Source organism: Lepus europaeus, unplaced genomic scaffold, assembly GCF_033115175.1.
Source record: "Lepus europaeus isolate LE1 unplaced genomic scaffold, mLepTim1.pri SCAFFOLD_351, whole genome shotgun sequence".
Lineage (NCBI taxonomy): Eukaryota > Metazoa > Chordata > Mammalia > Lagomorpha > Leporidae > Lepus > Lepus europaeus.
The window spans coordinates 61,404-79,704 of record NW_026909225.1 but is presented as its reverse complement, the minus strand read 5'-3'; the positions used below and the strand labels follow the sequence as shown (position 1 = coordinate 79,704).

The 18,301-nt window shown below is 70.3% G+C and overlaps 3 protein-coding genes across 3 annotated transcripts; 1 reads left to right on the top strand and 2 right to left on the bottom strand.

Moving 5' to 3' along the window:
- Nucleotides 1-191: 191 nt before the first annotated feature.
- THEM6 (thioesterase superfamily member 6) lies at nt 192-2,480 on the bottom strand. The gene is made up of 2 exons (XM_062185294.1): nt 1,909-2,480; nt 192-827 (listed from the first exon to the last, which is right to left on the bottom strand). The coding sequence occupies exons 1-2, from the start codon at nt 2,416-2,418 to the stop codon at nt 714-716; spliced, it is 624 nt and encodes a 207-aa protein (XP_062041278.1). The 5' UTR covers nt 2,419-2,480; the 3' UTR covers nt 192-713.
- Nucleotides 2,481-5,840: 3,360 nt separating this feature from the next.
- PSCA (prostate stem cell antigen) lies at nt 5,841-7,762 on the bottom strand. The gene is made up of 3 exons (XM_062185299.1): nt 7,709-7,762; nt 6,697-6,804; nt 5,841-6,485 (listed from the first exon to the last, which is right to left on the bottom strand). The coding sequence occupies exons 1-3, from the start codon at nt 7,758-7,760 to the stop codon at nt 6,274-6,276; spliced, it is 372 nt and encodes a 123-aa protein (XP_062041283.1). The 5' UTR covers nt 7,761-7,762; the 3' UTR covers nt 5,841-6,273.
- A 6,958-nt stretch (nt 7,763-14,720) lies between these two features.
- Nucleotides 14,721-17,330, top strand: JRK (Jrk helix-turn-helix protein). Its single transcript, XM_062185293.1, has one exon. The coding sequence runs from the start codon at nt 14,772-14,774 to the stop codon at nt 16,407-16,409; it is 1,638 nt and encodes a 545-aa protein (XP_062041277.1). The 5' UTR covers nt 14,721-14,771; the 3' UTR covers nt 16,410-17,330.
- The last annotated feature ends 971 nt before the right edge of the window (nt 17,331-18,301 follow it).

Genomic DNA, 18,301 nt, shown 5'->3' with positions numbered 1-18,301 from the left:
CGGGGCAGGGCGGGACATTTGTGGGCAGCGCCCCAGGCTGTAGGGCTGGGTTGAGGACAGGCCAGCCAGGGGACCGTGGGCAAGCCCAGCCCCATGTCCCATGGGACAGGGATGAGTCCAAGGGAGCCTGACAGGCTTCGGGCAGCCGCCCCTCGAGGCTCAGAGACGGAGCTCCCCCGGACACGTGCTGTGCAACCCTTTAATCTGGTGCCCTGAGGGACAGCAGCCAAGGCTCGGCCGCAAGGCAGGCACGGTAGCTCGGGGGTGGGGGTGTGAGTGAGCTCCAGGGGCCACGGGGGATCCCTGAGGGGCAGCAAGGAGGCAGCTCCAGGCTTCCAGCTGCTCTGTGGGCCCTGGGCGGGCACGGGCAGGGGTGATGGGACACGGACAGGGGCGGGCACGGGCAGGCGGGCAGCGACCTCCTCCGAGCCACGGGGAGCTGCTGTCCAGGCCTGGGCACCCAGCAGCTTGGCTTTGTCCCCGACACCTGGCTGCCCCTGCGCCAGCCTCCACCCTGGGCCCGCAGAGGCCCAGCCTCCCAGTGCATCCCGCCCAGGGACAGGGCTGCGTCGGGGTGCCCAGGACGGGGCCCAGTACAGAGGGGCATCAGGGACTGGGGAGCCGAGTGGGCCCCGGGGGCAGGGTAGGCCTTGAGGCCACTCCAGCTCCGTGCGAGCCCGGCCCAGCCCTCCCCCAGGGCAGGGGCACCGGGGTCACTGGTCCTTGGTGACGCTGCTGAGCCCACCCTCGGCGCGGAGCAGCTGGCTGCTGGCCTCGTTGTAGGTGATCCAGTGCCGCAGGTCTTCCGGCAGCTCAGGGGGCTCCACCTGCAGGGGACAGGAGGGCGAGGATGGCCTGGCTGCCCGGGGCCGCAGCAGCAGGGGTGGGCAGGGCCTCCACCCAGTGACCATGCAGGAGGAACCTGCCCACACCCATACTGGCTGCGCCCAGTGCCTCCTGGGTCCTCTGAGCTGGGACTTCACAGTCTTGAGAGGGCCACCCTCCGGCCCGCGGGCTCCCTGGCTGCGGGGCGGGGGCAGGGGCGGAGGCGACACGGGCACGGGCGCCCCTCTCCCAGGGGAGGATCCGGACAGCGGCATCCTGAGGGCACGTCTGTCTCCTACCTGCTCCAAGAGGCCCGGACTCGGCCAGCAGCCAGCTCGGGGCCTGACGGCTCTGTACCCAGCCCTCCCAGCTAGGCCGCACTGGCCGCCTCCTCCTGGGACACGCAGCCACCACGCTGTGATGGGAATGGACTCCAGGGCCGGGCCCAAGGGACAGCGCTGGGGAACAGGCGCTCAGAGCGAGAGCCCTGGCCTGCCTGCCCTGTGCCCACCGCCAGGCCAAGCTCCCCCTGCCCCAAACCACATCCACAACCCTGCCTGGGGTCACCCCTCCCCCTGCTGCAGGGCGGGCCACTTGCACCTCACCAACGCGATCCCGGGCCGCTCCACTCACAGGGACCCCACCAACCAGCCCACGGCTGACCTCCAGCACACCGAGGGTGGTGTTGTGGCCACCCCTCCGGGAGGGCTGTGAGACCCAGGCCCTGAGGGGCTTCTGCGACCTCTGACCTGAGGCCAGACTGTGCCCCCTCCCCCAGCCCCGGGGTAACCAGGGCAGGGCCCACGGGCACTGGCTTCTCCCACAGGGGCCCCAGGCACCTGCTCAGGAGCCTCCCTGGCAACCAAGGGCCCTGGCCTCCCCAGGCCCTGGCTGCCAGGCTGCAGTGCGCCCTGGGGGAGGGCCGGGAGCCCCAGGCAGCCGCGGGCCCCACCTCTCCCCAAGGGCCAGGTTCAGGAGGGGGCACGCGGCGCCCCGCCGGGAGGAGCAGACGCAGGGGCCCTGGGGCGCCCCAGGAAGGGGATCAGTGAGGGCAGGCCCTCCCCGGGGCCGGGGGCCGCTCACCCTGCGCTTGCACAGGTGCTGCACGACGCGATCCGGCGAGGTCCCCAGCACGTGCTGCCGGAAGCGCAGCAGCGCGCACACGAAGCCGTCGCGCCGGCTGACGAAGCGCGCCTCCAGGTAGAAGGCGCGGTCGTCCCAGCCCAGCAGGCGGGTGCGCACCTCGAAGGGCTCGAGCAGGCGCAGCGAGCGGCGGTAGCGCGCGCACGAGGCGGCCAGCACCGCGTGCGCCCCCGTCTCCCGCAGCGCCCCCAGCACGCCGCAGCGGGTCAGGTGCACGGCGCGCGCCACGTCGGCCTCGCGCAGGTAGCGCGCGTTGTTCATGTGCAGCAGCAGGTCCAGGTCGGAGGGCAGAACGCGGCCCGCGTAGCGCTGCTCGGCCAGCAGGTCGCGGACGCGCGGCAGCAGCAGGCGCGCGCGCAGCACGGCTAGCGGCACGCGCACCAGGTACCAGCCGTCCAGCAGCGCGAAGAAGGCGAGCGCCCCCAGCGCCCCCGCCAGCAGCCCCAGCATTGCGGCGGCGACGACGCGCGAGGACCCGGCTCCCGCTCGGCCGGCGGCCCGCACGCCTGGGAGCCGGCAGCCGACGCGCGGCGCGTCCGGAGCCAACCACCGCGCGGCCGGCGCAGGGGCAGCGCGCGGGCGCCGCGGGCCGCGGCCCCGCCCAGGGCTCCCGGACACCCCCGCCCCAGGCGCCGCGTGGGCCGGCCCGCCGCGCTCCCCCCTCGCCGCTTTCGCTTTTCCGGAGCGCAGCAGCGGCATCTCGCGGCCGCGGCGGGCGCCGGGGACCCGGGCCTGCAGGCCGGCCCGCAGCCCCGGGCTGTCACCGTGACTGGCCGCACCCCCACGGGCCACGCAGGCCACGGCCCCGGATGACGGCCAGGACGGAGCGGGAGGAGCCGGCGGCCGCTCGGCTGACCCGCTGCGCAGCCCGCGCCCGCGCCCCCGGCCTGGGTCCGCTCGGATGCCCGCAGGCCTGAGCCGGCGAAGCCGTTCGACCCAGAGGAGGGGCCCGGGGGCCCTGCGCCGGGACCGCACCCTCCGTTACCAGACGCCGAGGGCACAGACCGCGCAGGAGCCAGCCTGGCGACCCGCGCGCTCGCCGCAGGAGGGGCCTCTTCTGTGCTCCCGCCCCGTCCCGGGTCCCGGGCGCGCCCCCGGCCCCGGCCCCGGCGGTGAACACCTTGGCCAATCGCTGCTCGGGGATGCGTTTGCTCCAGGGGTCTTTGCCCGGGGCAGGACTGGGGACAGGTGCCCTTCCCCGGGGCCACCCGGGGCTCTGCGGGAGGCAGGCTGTGTGCCCCACTCCCGGGCACGTGATGACCTTCAGGCAGCGGGTCAGGTGCGCAGCCTGGGCACAGGGCGGTCCCTTCCCGGGAGTGAGTGGGTGGCGCCCCGTGGGCCCGTGTGTGGCTGGGCTCCTTCCTGCCTGTGCACTCCTTCCCGGAGCACCTGGGCCCACTGGCTTGGCTGAGGAGAGGGAGGGGGCTGGGGGGCTCTGAGCCTGGGGAGGGCTGGGGGGTGGGGTGGGGCGGGACAAGGGCCCTGGGGGCATAGTGGAGGAAAGAGGCCAACCCGCCGCACCCTCCGCCCACCAGAACAGGGCCCAGCACCACTCTGGCTGGCCCTGGGCAGGGGCCTCTGGGGGTGGCCAGCTGGGGACAGTCCAGGCAGCAGCCCTGGAAGGGCCACAGAGGCGTGGGGGCAGAATGCGCAGGGGCGGCTTGGGCGTGGGGCCGGGGAAGGTTCGGGGTGCCCGGGTCTGCAGGGGAGACCCCGGAGCCTGTGTCCACCTGGCTGGGGCTCCGCAGCCCCTCCCCCGGCGGCGAGACCCTGGACAAATTCGTTCACCGCTCTGCGGATCTGCGCGTGGAACGCTGTGAGGGTCACAGCAGTGGCGCCACCCGAGCAAAGACGGCAAGAGAAACAGCAGCTCAGCAAACCAGGCCCAGGCCCAGACGCAGGTGCCGTCGGTGCTGGGCCTTCTAGATTTAGTGGGACGTGGAATTCTAGGAAGAGTTTATTTGGGTGCAAACGCGTGTGTCCGAGGGCTTTGGAAGGGTCGTGACAAAAATGCGTGTGATGCAGAGAAAGCAGGACGTGTCTGGGCCAGAGCGGCCTTGGCTTTGAGCTTGGTTCTGCCAGCACTCCCAGGTCCCTGTCAGCAGCAGGTGTCAACGGGGGGACGGCACTGAGGCTGTGGCTTCCTGTACCTCCCAGAGAGCTGGGGCGCACAGGCCGCAGGCCAGACCCTGCCTCGGGCCGGCTGAGGGGCCCTGGGAGCCTGTCGGAGCAGGGCTGCTCGGAGACAGGCTCGTCCTGCAGGGCCCGGCCAGGCCCTGCTCTGTGCATCCCATCCTGCAGGGCCCCGCGGAAAAGCAGCCCAGGGAGAAGGGACCCTCTCCCCTGGGGCGGGCTCTGAGTCCCACCGTCACTCGGGCTTCCCTGCCTGGCTGGGTCCTCTCTGTCGAGGCTGTGAGCTCGCGTTTCTGTTCTCTTCCTCTGACTCCACGGTCCTGTGTGCCCTGTGACCCGGCCACGCCTGCCGTGCCGGAACAGCCCCTGGAGCCTAGCAGGTGCTGGACAGGCGTGGGCTGAGTGGACAGGGCAGGGCAGGGCAGCTATGGCCACACCCAGGACTCACCAGGACAGCTTTGGGAGCCGCAGTGTTGCCCCAGCACCGTCTGAGTGCCCACCATCCCAGGGCCGCTGTGAGCATGCCCAAGGCCAAGCCAGGCCGTGCGCTGAGTGTGCTGTGGCCCCGGAGCAGGTGGACGTGGGCAGGCGAGGCCAGCGCTGGAGGAGCAGCCAGCACTCAGGGTCATTCGGAGCTGGTGTTCAGGTCGGCCTCCCTCCCGAGGTCACAGGCAGGGTCAAGTTCACTGGGGCCGGGGCTGACGTTGTGGCTCAGCGGGTGAAGCCGCCACCTGCGATGCCGGCATCCTAAGGAAGCCGGTTCGAGTCCCAGCTGCTCTACTTCTGATCCAACTTCCTGCTAATGCTCCCAGGTAAGCAGCAGCTGAAGATGGCCCAGGTCCTTGGGCCCCTGCACCCGCATGGGAGACCCGGATGGGGTTCCAGGCTCCTGGCGTCTGCCTGGTGCAGCCTAGGCTGTTGTGGCCATTGGGGCGTGGAACCAGCAGATAGAAGACCTGTGAGTGTGTGTGTGTGGGGGGGGGTGTGGGTGTGGCTGCCTTTCAAGTCAATATCTTACAATCGCTGGGACCTCAGGCCAGGCTCACCCTCGGCATGACCGCTGCTCCCAGGTGCGGCTTCTAGCCTGGCAGAGTGTTGTCTATGAGTGGCGGCCCCTTCCCTCCTGAACCTTGGAGCCCCTGAAGCCGCCCCCCTCCCCCGGGCCCAGGACGCCCAAAGGGAGGACGGGTGGGGCCCAGAATATCCCGGCGAGGGAGCCCGGGGGCGCGAGGGGAGTGGAGGCTGCCAGGGGACGGTTAAGGGCCCTTCTGGATCAAAGGAAGAGCAGCGTGGCCTGACCGGCACCTGTGTCCCCCGTGTAACCTTGTCGCGACCCTGTGGCTGGCAGCACCAGGCGGGATGCCTGCCACCATCAGGGAGGCCAGGGACTCGTCGTAGGGGGACAATTCCTGCTTTGCTCGGGGCTCAGGCTTTCTGATGTGAATCCACGAGGCCTTGTGCCGGCATGAAGAACCTGCTTCCTACCCAAGCTGTGGGGCCGCGTTCTCCGCCCGCCCGTCTTAAGCGTTTCAGCACCAGGACCAGGGAGGGCTTGGCGCTCAGAGGTCTGGCACAGCAGGCGCCCACCCCTCCTCCGGGAAGCCCTCCTACCTGGGGCCAAACCTGCGCTCCTGGTGAGGCCAACGCGCCCTCCTGCCGTGGGCCAAGGCAGACCCTCCAAATCCAGCTGGGACCCCGTTGGGGGCGTGGAAGCACGGGGTCTCCTGTGTACCCACAGCTGTTTATTGAGGGCCTCCTGTGTGCTGGGCGGCCTTCCCATGACTCCCCAGTCTCCTGACCCTCCCAGTCCCCGACCCCACTCAGTCCGTCTCATCTCAGCCTTGGCTGGGCCCTCCTGCCTCAGCTCAGGAGGGGTGGGCAGGGAAGGCTTCCTGGAGGAAGAGGTACTTGAGTGAGGGGTTACAGGGCTGTGGAGACCATGGCTGCCAGGGGCAGGCGTGGGAAGAGCCCTCTGCGGGCCCACAGCCCAGTCTGCCCAGTGGGTAGGAGCTGGGCAGGACTCCTAGAAGGAGCCACAGGAGGGCCGAGGGGCAGGGGGCACAGGCAGACCCATGTTGGGAACTGGGCCTGGGTCCCTGGGCCTTCAGGGGCAGGAGGGTCCTGGGCTGGGGCAGGTGTGTGGCAGTTCAGGGCCCTGGGCCTTCCCGCAGGCTAGAGCTGGCTGGACCCCCCAAGCAGCAGGCTGCCAAGCACGGCCAGCAGCCCCAGGGCGGCGGCCGGCCGCAGGCCGTGGGCCCCGCTGGCGTTGCACAGGTCTGTGGAGCAGCAGGTGACGTTCTTCCTGCCCACGTAGTAGTTTTCCGCGTCGTCCACGCAGTGGGAGGTGCAGCCCTTGCTGATCAGCCTCAGGAGCCCCACAGCACCTGCGGGCCACACTCCAGCTGGAGTCCACGGCCACCCTGGACCCTCGGCCTCGGGCAGCAGGAGGGCAGGGGCCGGGCTGCCCTGTGGGCTGGCAGGGGCAGCGGAACGAGGCTGCATGGGCGGGAGGGCTGAGGACAGCCCGCACCAGAGCCCGGGTCGCTCTGGCCCCTGCCAGGGGCGTGGGGGGCCGCGGGGCAGCGGGGCACTCACGGATGCGCGAGGTCCAGCACTGGGTCTCTGCCTCGGTGCAGTTCTTCACCGTCTGGCAGTCCTGGTTGCTCACCTGCGCCTCGCAGGAGTAGCACTGCAGGGCGGTGCCTGCGGGAGACGGGGCGGGGCTCAGCCACAGACCCCCTGCCCGCCCACTGGCCTCCCTGGGGAGACATGAGCCCCCGGGGCCTGGCCACGGCTTCCCCGGGGAGGGCTCCTCCGCACACCTCCGGCGCCGTGCACGCCCCAGCCCACCACTTAAGGTTCTGAAGCTTTGCGGAGACGCCCTGGTGGAAGCGAGGGGAAGACCAGGAGCCCAGAGCCGGGTCTGGCTGACCCATGGGGCAGAGGCCCAGGTGGGCACGGGGACGGGGTGGACAGTGGGCGGCTGCTCTCCTGGCTTCCCCACACACTGCATCGAGGCACATCCTCCCATCCCCCAGCGCCGTCCACGCTCTGCTGGGCCCCCAGGCCTCCGATCGCCTGGGACCAGGAGTGGGCTCCGGGCAGCTTTGCTCTGTCCCTGGGGTGGGGTGGCCCCCGACTGCCAGGTTGTCACGGCAACAGAGTCTCCTCCCTCAACACTGGGGTCTGCATTGTTCACCCCTGAAACCTACTCAGGGCCCAGACTCCACCTCCACAGCCTCGGGGGGCTTCTGTGTGAATCCCCACTTTCCGGAAGGTCAGCTAGTGACTTACCCACTAGGCCCTGGGCCTGGGCGTGCGGCCCAGCTGCAGGGAGCAGAGGCCAGAGCTGGACCAGGGGAGCCCCCTGGGGACCCCGCAGCACCCTCCCCTTGTGGCCTCTCAACCTCCCTCGGGGGACTTCCTGCAGCTTTGTCGCCAGCTTTTCTCAGGCTGACCATCTGTTTCCCTGGCTGCCCCCTGGTGGTGAGGACGGTGTCGCCTGCTGTCCCCGCCCCCGCAGGACCCCTGCTGGGGCTGGAGCCCCTCCAGCCTCCCCCTCCCCCGCCTCTCTGTCCCCCGAGTCCCCGCCTGGTGGAGCCCTTACCTGGCTGCAGGGCCAGGCTGGTGGCCAGCAGGACAAGGAGGAGCACCTTCATGGTCAGCGGGGCCAGTGGGGGAGCCAACCTCAGGGCGCCTTTATATGACTGCAGCGCCAGGTGCCCTGCAGCCAGTGAGGGCCCAGGGCTGGGCAGATCCCACCCAGGGCCCGGCCAGCGCACCTCCCATTCCCTTTGTCCTTCTTCCTGCCCCTAGAGGGCAGCGCCTCCAGGGCGGGGCCTGGCTCAGGCCCCAGGACCAGGCTGGGAAGTCTTCAGGTCTCCTTGGCCCACCCCATCCCAAGGCCAAGGCCAGGCCAGGCTGGGACCACCGCCTCTCAGGCTCGGCTGCTCCCCGGGTGGGGCCCAGTCTCCAGGGGGACAGACCTTGGTCCCCGGGAGGGTCAGCAGCCTGAGCTGCCGGGGAGCAGGTGCCATCAGGAGGGACTGTGCTGGGGCCTTTGGGGGCGTTGGTGGGCGGGGCCTGCACTCAGCCCTTTGCCTCCAGACCTGTGCAGCCCCCACAGCTCCGGGCGCTGGCTGCAGGGGTGTCAGGCAGACCGTGCAGGGTGAAGCAGAGGTGGGAGCAGCCAGGCCCTGCTGGCTGTGCTCTGTTCACCCCAGGCCCGCCCCTACCCTGCTCTGGGTCCGGGGAGACTGGAGGTGGGGGGCAGGCCAGGGTCCACTCATCTCCTGTGCCAGCACCCAGGCTACCCAGGTCTGCTCTGTCAGCCTCTGGCCAGCCTCCCTCCCTCCCACCTGGGGGCCAGTGGCTTCCTGCGGCCATGGGCGCGGGGGCCAATTGCGGTCCCTGGGGTCCCTCTAAGCCTCGCCCCGCCGTTCCTGCTGGCCCCTGTGTCCCTCTGGGCATGGCATCGCTCTGGCTGCACGCTGATGGGTAAAAGCTCCGGCCACGGCCACTGCCGGCCTGCCGAGTGTGGTCAGGGGCGGGTGTAGCAGGCCCCACTGCTGAGTGGGCGCCCCTGTGCCCCATCCCTCCCCACTCCTTCCTGGTTGTCCTATCCTGCCAGGCCCTGGGGACCTGCTGGGAGTGGCAGATGTCAGCGAGGCTGCCCTCTCACCTGGAATCAAGCGAGGGGAGGGGCCGTGTGAGGCAGGCCCCCCTCCCCCGCCTCGGGCGTCTCAGCCCCAGAGCCATCCAGAATCTCCCTTGTGGGACCCCCAGCAGCCCCCGGCCGGGCTCTTGTGCTTGGGAATGGTCTGCTGTGCCTGTGGGGAGCCTGGGCACACACAGGGGCAGGGACTTGCCCAGGTCACCAGGGCGTGTGGCCCCCACCCCGGGGCTGCCCTTGCCCAGTGCCCCCGCCAGCCTGTGGTCCTGAGAGTGTCTCACACACTGGCCAGGGAGCTGGTGACTTCTGGTGTGTGTGGCCGCCTGCCCGTCTCGGCACCCCTTCGGCCGGTCCCGCCTGGAGACTCCCACTGCCCCTGGCCAGGGACTATTCTTATCGGCCTCGGCGTCAAGGCACCCAGCACCCAGCACCCGCCTGGGACACTCATTCCTCAAATATTTGCAGGTGTGTGTGTGTGTTTGCAGACCTGGTTCCCAGACGTGACCGATCTGTCCCCACCCTGACACTTGGGTTGTCCCAGCTGCACCCAGGGGGTGCAGGCCAGGGACAGCCCAGCAGCCCACGGCCCCCAGGGCAGCCCGGTGCATGCTGTCCACTGGTGGTACTGGGGGGAGCCTCCGGGCCAGGACTGCCTGATGAGCCAGGTTCCAGTGTCCAAGGTGACTGGGCCCCACCCTTGGGCACCAGTTGACCTCTAACCTGAGCCCCAACTATAGTCCGTTTCAACTCTGACCCTGGTCCCGCCCCGGAGCCCTGCCTTAGTCCCGGGGTGGCCTCTGCCTCCATAAGGGCTGCTGTGGGCACTGCACCCAGCCTGGGTCCCAAGGTCCCGCTCTCTGGGGCACGACCTTGCCGGGGCGGGGTGTGGCAAGGCTGTGACTGTTCCCCTCTGCAGCTCCCCTCCCAGGACTCCTGCTTTTCCTGTTCTCTCGGCCCTCCACTCACCCTCCCAATGCCACAGCCCAAACCAGTCGGGTTCCCTGAGCACCCGCCTGTTCACAGGCTGGCTGGGCAGCCCGCTGACCCCTGTGGGGCCACCAGCCCTCTGCATGGAATGTGGGCACTCCTGGTCTTTAGTGCACGCAGAGTTAATTCCTAAACACTTATTTGACAGGCAGAGAGGCAGAGATCTGCTACCCGCTGGTTCACTTCCCAGATCCTACAACGGCCAGGGCTGGGCCGGCCCAGAGCCAGGACCCACACACTCCATCTGGGTCTCCCATGCGGGTGGCAGGGACCCAAGCACTCGGGCCATCGCCGCTGCCTCCAGTGAAGCCGGAGAGATGGGACCAGAACGCAGGCGTCCCAGGCAGTGTCTTAGCCTTTTTTTTTTTTTTTTTTTAGATTTATTTATTTATTTGAAAAGTAGAGGCAGAGAGAGAGAGAGAGAGAGAGAGAGAGGTTTTTCATCCGCTGGTTCACTCCCCATATGGCTTCAATGGCTGGAGCTGCGCAGATCCGAAGCCAGGAACCAGGAGCTTCTTCTGGGTCTCCCACGAGGGCACAGGGGCCCAAGCACTTGGCTGTCTTCTACTGCTTTCCCAGGCCATTGGCAGGGAGCAGGATCAGAAGTGCAGCAGCCGGGACTCAAACCAGCACCTATATAGCATGGTGGTGCTGCAGGTGGTGGCTTTACCTGCTATGCCACGGCACCAGCCCCAACCTTTTTTGAAAAATAAAAATAGCTGGGGGCCAGCTCTATGGTGCAGCAGCTTAACCGGCCACCTGATGCCAGCGTCCCCTGAGTGAGTGGCAGTCCGAGTCCCAGCTGCTCCACTTCCAATGCGGTTCCCTGCTGTGCCCTGGGAAAAAGCAGCAGAAGATGGCCTAGTGCTTGGGTCCCTGTACCCACGTGGGAGACCCAGATGGAGCTATGGCCATTGTGGCCAACTGGGGAGTGAACAGGTAGACGGAAGAGCTCTCTCTCTGTCTCTCCCTCTCTCTGTAACTCTGCCTTTCAAGTAAAATAAGCAAATCACTAAAAAATAAAAACCAAAGATCGCATGTTAATTGCAAAGACCAGCTGACACCATTGAGAATCTTTCCCTTTGGGGACAGGGGAATCAGCTGCAGGCCCACAGCACAGCCCCGAGGGCTTGGACGTGGGGGCCTGGGGGCCATGAGGGCTTGGATGAGGGGGCCAGGGGGCTGGGGCCGGGCTCCTTGGGTCCTGGAAGTTTAGGCCATGTCTTATAAGCTGTGTGTGAACTGTATGTGTGCATGGGTGTGCATACGTGTGTGTCTCGTGAGGCCAGCGGGATGCTGTGTGCGTGTACGCATGTGCAGCCGGAGCCCCTCCCGGCCTGCTTCTGTCCCAGACCTCTGTTGGCTGTGTGCAATGGGCCAAGCCCCCTCCCGGGACCCCTGGGAGTCTCTGCTTTCCTCTGGAGGGTCTTCCCCCCAGTTCTCACGAGGGGGCCACCGGTGGGCCTGCCCCAACCCTCTCCCCGTCTGAGCAGCCCCAGCCCCACTGCCGGCCCCTCTGCCTCCAGTGCCTCTCAGGGCCACCCCTGCCTCCCCACAGCCCCTGCTTGTGCCCGCTCTTCCTTCCTGGAGGGAGGTCAGCGAGCCTGGGAGACCCCTGTCGGCCGCACAGCCCTGGCTAGACCATGCCCGGAGCCTGCCGGGAGCCAAGGCCCCGCCTGGTGATGAGGAACTCACCAGGAGATCCCCTCCTGGAGCCTGAGAGAGGGGACAGCAGGGGCATGGGGACGGCCATGGGCCCGGAAGAGGAAGTGCGAGGCCAGCTCTGGTGTGGCCTGCGGCCGGCCTAGTGGACCTGGGCTCCGCCTGGGGCGGGGGATGGGCCCGGACTGAAGCCCTGAGGCGGCTCTGGCTGTGAGCACACTGGAGGCAGGCTGCTGTGTGGCTCAGGCCCGGCCGCAGGAGGGGAGCCCCAGTGCCAGGCCCGGGAGACACCGGCGCTTCCTCCCCTTCCTTTCTGAGCCCCTCCACGCCAGGGTGGACCCAGTCCCAGAGCGCCCCTGCCCCTTAGTGGGGGGGACCTGGTTCCAAGCCTGGGACCCCAAGTTCCAAGCCTCCCTGACCACAAACCTGGGAGGCATGGGCCGTTCCTCGTCCAGAGGTGGCAGCCCAGGCCCACGCAGGGACACAGGCGGTGGGGGCTTCGCTGTCCAGGGAGCGAAAATAAATGAATGAATGAATGAATGAATGAATAAATAGGGATCTGGCATCATGGTCAGCGCTGGGAGTTGAACTCGCATCCCAACCAGCAGCTTGAACCGCGTGGGATGCGGGCAGAGCCACCCAGTGCCCCTGGCTGATGGCAGCATGGAGTGCTAGGGAGTCGGGGCCAAGAGCAAGTGCAGGGCACTGGGGCGGGCACGGCTGGGGCGGGGGTGCCTGCTCTGCTCTGCAGAGACGCTGGGTGGGGGACAGAGCTGGATTGGGGGAGATCCTGACCGGAGACCGGCATCTTGGGAGACTTGGGATCCAAAGCCAAGATCCTGGCGGTCTCCCGGGAAGAGGCTGGGCAGCCTGGAGCCAGCCAGGGCCCGGAGGAAGGAGGAGAGCCTGGGGTGGGGGGGTGTCCTGGGGAGACCAGGGATGAGGAGCTGAGCCCCCTGCTGCAAATCCCAGCCTGGACGGCTGAACCCCACGGACAGTCCCCGCCGCACAGGTCAGAGGTCAGAGCCAAAGCGCCGGGGTCCGCAGGGCTGGGGTCCCGCTGGCCCCCTGCCTCCCCCAGCTCCCCGAGGCTGCCCGGTGCGCGCACCCGGCTCGCCCCGCCGCCGCCCACATCAGAGCCCCCCAGATCTCCCCCGCCGGCCTCAGGGACCCCGGCCCCTGCAGTGTCTCCCCGCCTGGTGTTTACTGGGAAGGGAGCAGGCCGGGTGCAGGGGCACGACCGCGGAGTGGCCGCACGGCAGCCGCTCGGAGGCCGGGCGGCGCGGGCGAGGGTCTCGGGGCGCGGCCCCTTCCAGGCCAGGCTCTGCCCGCTTCCCGGAGGGGCCGCTTCGTCACGGTCCGCGGCCGGGTCACGCGCCGAGCGCGGGCTGAGGCGGGAGGCCGCCGGCCCTGGGCCTGGGCCGCCCCTCGAACGCGCCAGGCGCCGCCGCAGCGCCCCGCGCCCGCCCGCCCGCCGGGCCGCCACCGAGGCGCGGTCCTCCAGCCGCCCAGAGCGTCCCGGAAGGGGCTGGGGAGGCGGCGACGCGCGGAGAGCGGAGCGGCGGGCACTTCCGGCCCGTGGCGGCTGGGGTCCGGCGGGTGAGTGGGGTCCTGCCGAGGCGCGGGCGGGCGGGCGGGCAGCGGCTCTCGGGGTTTGCGGGGCGCGGGCCGGGCCGGGCCGAGCAGCGCCCAGCAGCGCCCCCTCGCGGCGGCCGCGCGCACCCGCCTGGCGCCGTTCCCGCCGCGGCCGGGTCCGCAGCCCCGGCCCCTGTCCGCCGTGGCTGGCGCACCCCGGGCCTGGGTTTGTGCACCCGAAGCCCTTCGCTGGGGCTGCCCAAGCTCGAGGTCAGCCCCACGGCGCCGGCTCGGGGAGGCTTGGTCCGCGCGCCCCGGCCCCCCAGGAGTGGGAGCGAGGCTTGACCTGCGTGGTCCTTGTCGGGTTTGCCCACGCCCCAGGCCGAGTTTATGCCCCCCAAACACGGCCCCTCCATTGGGTCGCCCCACAGCCCACGGCGCCCCGTGGTGCACCCGTGTCCAGATGTGCACCCGGGGGCCTGCTGGTGCTGCCCGCGGGGTCCTGGGACGGCCTGGAGCCCCCGGCGCGGTGTCGGCGGGAACCAGAGGGAAGCCCTGCAAGGGTGAGGGGAGAGAGCAGGCTGTGGAGCTGGGGGGCCCTGCCTGTACTGGGGGCTGGGGCTCCGTGACCCCGGGGTGCGAGGTCAGCTTCCCTGGACCATCCTGAGAGCCGAGTTCGGGACAGGAAGCCACGCCCCCGTTCCCTGCTTGGTTCCATCGAGGGTGTTGAGGGGCCATGGGGGAGGGGACGGGTGCAGCCACCCAGTTCCTAGGGCCGGGGCACTGCCCAGCTGGGTGGGGTCCCAGAAGGCAGGTCCCTGAGCGACCTGGGTGGGGCTGGGGTTTACCTGGCCACGTGCCCTGGGTTATCTTACTGAGGCGTAAACTTTAGGATCCACAGCCACTCCCCTAAGTTAGCACGGACTTACTGAGCCCGTGCTGTGGCCAGGCCCTGCACTGCGACCCCGGAGCAGTGTGTGTGTGTGTGCGTGTGCATGCGTGTGGGCGCCGGCGTTGGTGGGCGAGCCCGGGGAGCTGGGAGGGCCCTGGGGGGCCCCAGACACCAGCACGTTCAGGGTTGGGGGTGGGGGCGGGTGTGGAGAAACCTCAGCGGGAGTTCGAGGCCCGGGGTCCTGGGAGCTTCCCTGGCCCGTCGGGACCTCCCTGTTGAAGACGGGGTTTCAGGAGAGGCTCCACCTGGGGTTTGAGGGGCTTCGGCCCAGACCCCGGGAGCCTGAGGGAGTTCCCTGCACCGCTGCGCCCCTGAACCGGAGAGGATTGGAGCTGGGGGCCGGCGCGGGCAGCCCAGGGAGCAGCTGCGGCCGACAGCTGGGGACGGGCGGGCTGGGGGCGACTGGGCTCCCCGGCCAGCGCCGGCCCTGGCTCCCAGCTCCAGGAGTTTCCCCAGGAAAGGCCGGGCCCCCAGGCCTCGCCCCGTGGCGCCGTCCTGGGCCTGGCTCTGATTTCCAGGGCAGCTTCTGGGGCCTGAAGGAGGCCGTGAGCCCAGGAGCCGCCCGGCGCTCGGTAACGTCCTCCCTTCTGCTTTTGCAGCCGCTGGAGCGCGAGGTGTGAGCCGCCACTGCAGACCGCGGAGACGCCTGAGCCTGGCCAGGGAATGCCGGTGTTTCAGCTCCGCGCGGCCACCCAGGCCGGGCCGGCGCTGCACGGGACCGCCAGGGCCGGGGCCTGAGCGCCCTGCAGCCGGGGCCCGGGGCCAGGGAAGGAGGCGGCAGGCCGGCCGGCGCGGCCTCCGGGCCGGCCAGCGCCCCTCCCCATGGCCTCCAAGCAGGCTGCTGCCAAGGGCCGGGGCGGGAAGCGGAAGCGCGTGGTGCTGACGCTGCGGGAGAAGATGGACATCTGCTGGCGCCTGGAGCGCGGCGAGAGCCGCAAGGCGCTGATGCAGGAGTACAACGTGGGCATGTCCACGCTCTACGACATCAAGGCCCACAAGGCCCAGCTGCTGCGCTTCGTGGCCAACTCCGACTCCAGCCAGGCGCTGGAGCAGCGCCGCACGCTGCACACGCCCAAGCTGGAGCACCTGGACCGCGTGCTCTACCAGTGGTTCCTGGCGCGGCGGGCCGAGGGCGTGCCCGTGTCGGGCCCCATGCTCATCGAGAAGGCCAAGGACCTGTACGGGCAGATGCGGCTCAGTGAGCCCTGCGTGTTCTCCGGGGGCTGGCTCTGGCGCTTCAAGGCCAGGCACGGCATCAAGAAGCTGGACGCGTCCAGCGAGAAGCAGGCGGCCGACCGGCGCGCGGCCGAGCAGTTCTGCGGCTTCTTCAGGAGCCTGGCGGCCGAGCACGGGCTGTCGCCCGAGCAGGTGTACAGCGCCGACGAGACCGGCCTCTTCTGGCGCGGCCCGCCGAGCCCCGGCCCGGAGGCCAAGCAGGCCAGGGACCGGCTGAGCGTCCTCGTGTGCGCCAACGCCACGGGCTCGCACCGGATCAAACCCTTGGCCATCGGCAGGTGTGGCGGCGCCAGGGCCCGCCGGGGCGTCCAGCAGCTGCCACTGGCCTACAGGGCCCACGGCAGTGCCTGGGCGGACTGGTTCCATCACATCTTCGCGCCGGCCGTGAGGGAACACTTCAGGGCCTCGGGCCTGCCGGCCGACAGCAAGGCCGTCCTCCTGCTGGACAGCTGCCGGGCGCCCCCGCAGGAGCCGCAGCTGCTGTCCGACAACATCCTCACCATCTTCCTGCCGCCCGGCGCGGCCGCGCTGCTGCAGCCCATGGAGCAGGGCATCCGCAGGGACTTCCTGGAGCGCTGCCTGCGCGCGCCCACGCGCCCCGGGCCCGGTGCAGGCGACGCCATGGGCCACGTGGCCTGCGCCTGGAACGCCGTGCCGGGCCCGGTGTTCCGGCGCGCCTGGAGGAAGCTGTGGCCCGCCGTGGCCTTCGGCGAAGGCTCCTCCTCCTCCTCCTCCTCCTCCGAGGAGGCGGAGCCAGAGGGGGAGGCGGAGGCGGAGCCCGAGCGGGAGGGGGCGGGCCGGCACTTCTGCGGGGCCAAGCCGCACAACCAGACTTTGGCGCGCATCCTGGAGCTGGTGAGAGCGGGCCCGGCCTGCCCCGACGGCCCACTGCAGGGGAGGGAGGCCCAGGAGTGGGGCGGGGCCGAGAGGGAGGCGGCGGAGGCGCGCGTCCCCGCGGGCGCGGAGAGGGCGGAGCGAGGGGGCGACGAGGAGGCGGCCTGGGAGCGCGCGGCCCTGGCCTTCGCCGCGCTGCTGGGCTTCGCCGAGGGCCAGCCCTGCTTCACGGCGCAGGAGCTGGGGCAGCTGTGCGCGCTGCACTCGGCGTTCCGGAGGCAGCGGCAGCTGCGGCGGCGCCCCGGGGCGCCCAGGGCCGCGGTCAAGGCGGAGGCCGTGCAGGAGCGCCCCGGTGCCCGCTCGCCGCCGCCCGCCGCCCAGGAGGACTGAGGCCAGGGCGCCCTAGCACTCGGTCCCTGTCGCTCAGAGCGGCCGGCCAGCGTCCCCGGCAGCACGCGTCACATTACGTGGCCACGTGTGGTGCCTGAGACGGGCCTGGCGGGAGCCCCCGGGGCTCGCGCTGCGGACCAGAGTTCTGTGCCGGAGGAGAGCTCTCGGACCCGTGGTGTGGCCCTCGCACCCCCGGGCGGGCTGTCTGCGAGGGCCCGGGACACTGGCAGCCACTCCCAGGGCTGGTGCCAAGGGCTGGGCGGGGTCCTGGCTGCCGCCCTGGCACGAGGCCTCCCTGCCAGCGTGGCGACGAGACAGGTGCACTGGAGCGCGCCCTGCTGCCGGCCCTCGGCTCTCACCCCTCCCGTGGCTACGTGGGCCTGGCGTGGCCGGGCCAGCCTGGGTCACACGCGCTGCTTTCAGCACTGCGGCTCAGCGTGCACTGTTCAGCCCCCAGGACCACGGTCCCCGGCTTCCACGTGAGTCAGGATTGGGCATGTCGCAGGAGGACGTGTGACCCCTGTCCACGTCGGCCTGGGAGCTGGCTCCTGGCCCCGCCCCTGGTGACCGTGTTGGGAAGGCGGGATGCGCGAGAAGCTCCTTCCGCGAGAACTTGGATGGCGCCCTGGCCGCTGAGGCCGCGCGGTTGTCTCCGCGGCGTTGCCGTGTGTGCCAGGGGACTGGGAGCGGCGTGGGGCGGCTCCCCCGTGTCCCGCCTCCCGACGCAGGGCGCTGGCCGCACTGGGACTGCCGAGACTGCGCAGACAGTGGGGCGCAGGGGAGGGGACGCGGCCTGGCGGCGTTTGTGGGCTGCGGGGGCGGCGGCCGTGCCCCAGCCACCCTCCCAGGTCCCCTGGGATGGTTTGTCCCGCGCACTCTGCAGCCCTCACGGCCGTGTTGTGGCCAGGAATAAACAGTTTTGCCGGGACTGGCTGGGCTCCTGTCTGTCCTGGGCCTCTGCTTCTGCCTCACTGGCCGCGCTGGCCCCTGCAGTGCGGGGCAGGAACTGGCCTCCGTGTCTCCCTGGCAGGTCTAAGGAGCTGGGGTGTCCGTGGCCCCCTGTCCTGTGATCTGGTTGGACGTTGCCTCTTGGGGGTGTCTGCAGGGCTCCCTGCGGGCTGAGCCGTCCAGCCTGCACTACAGCAGCTGCAGCTGGGCAGGACAACCGGGAACAGAAGGTCCCACCTGCCGCGGGGCCGGCCAGCCCAGGGCAGGCACCGGGCGGGGCTGGGGTACCCTGTACTTCACTGTCACCTGTGTGTCATGGGAGGTGGGGGTCCTGGATCCTGGGCTTCCCACCCTTGCCCACCTGGTGGCACGTGGACGAGGGTGGCCTGGGCTGGGGAAGCAGCCCCAGGGTCCTGCAGAGCCCCGCCCTCTGCCACGCCTGTCTCCTGATGGTCACCACAGCTCTCCGCAGCTGCCCTGGCTTGTAGGGGGCACAGCGCCCCCTGTGGGCAGCCCCTGGGCCTGCACACCTGGCCTCTGCTGCGATCCATTGGGCTGGGTCCCGGTCACTGGGGGCTGGAGAGGATGGGTGCAGACCTGCAGGACACGGTGACAGCGAAGGCCGGCCCGGGGTCTCCCGTCTCCACCCCCTCTGCAGGTTGGTGGGGGGCCGGGCGTGGACGTGTTGGCCGGCAGCAGGCTGCAGTGGATCCGGGCCCCTGGGGCAGGGGCCGGGGAGCTGGGGTTGCTGCCCTCCCCACACCTGGTTCCCGAGGCCGGGTCACTCAGACACGAGGTTGGCCCAGAGGCAGGCCTAGGGCCCGGGGCCCCGGCCCCTCCCTGCTGCTGTGAGGAGTCACGTTCACGGTGCTGTCAGGATGGGCGTGGGGGCAGTGCACGGACCTGGGGAAGAGAGGGCTGGCCGGGGCGGGGATTCCGAAGCA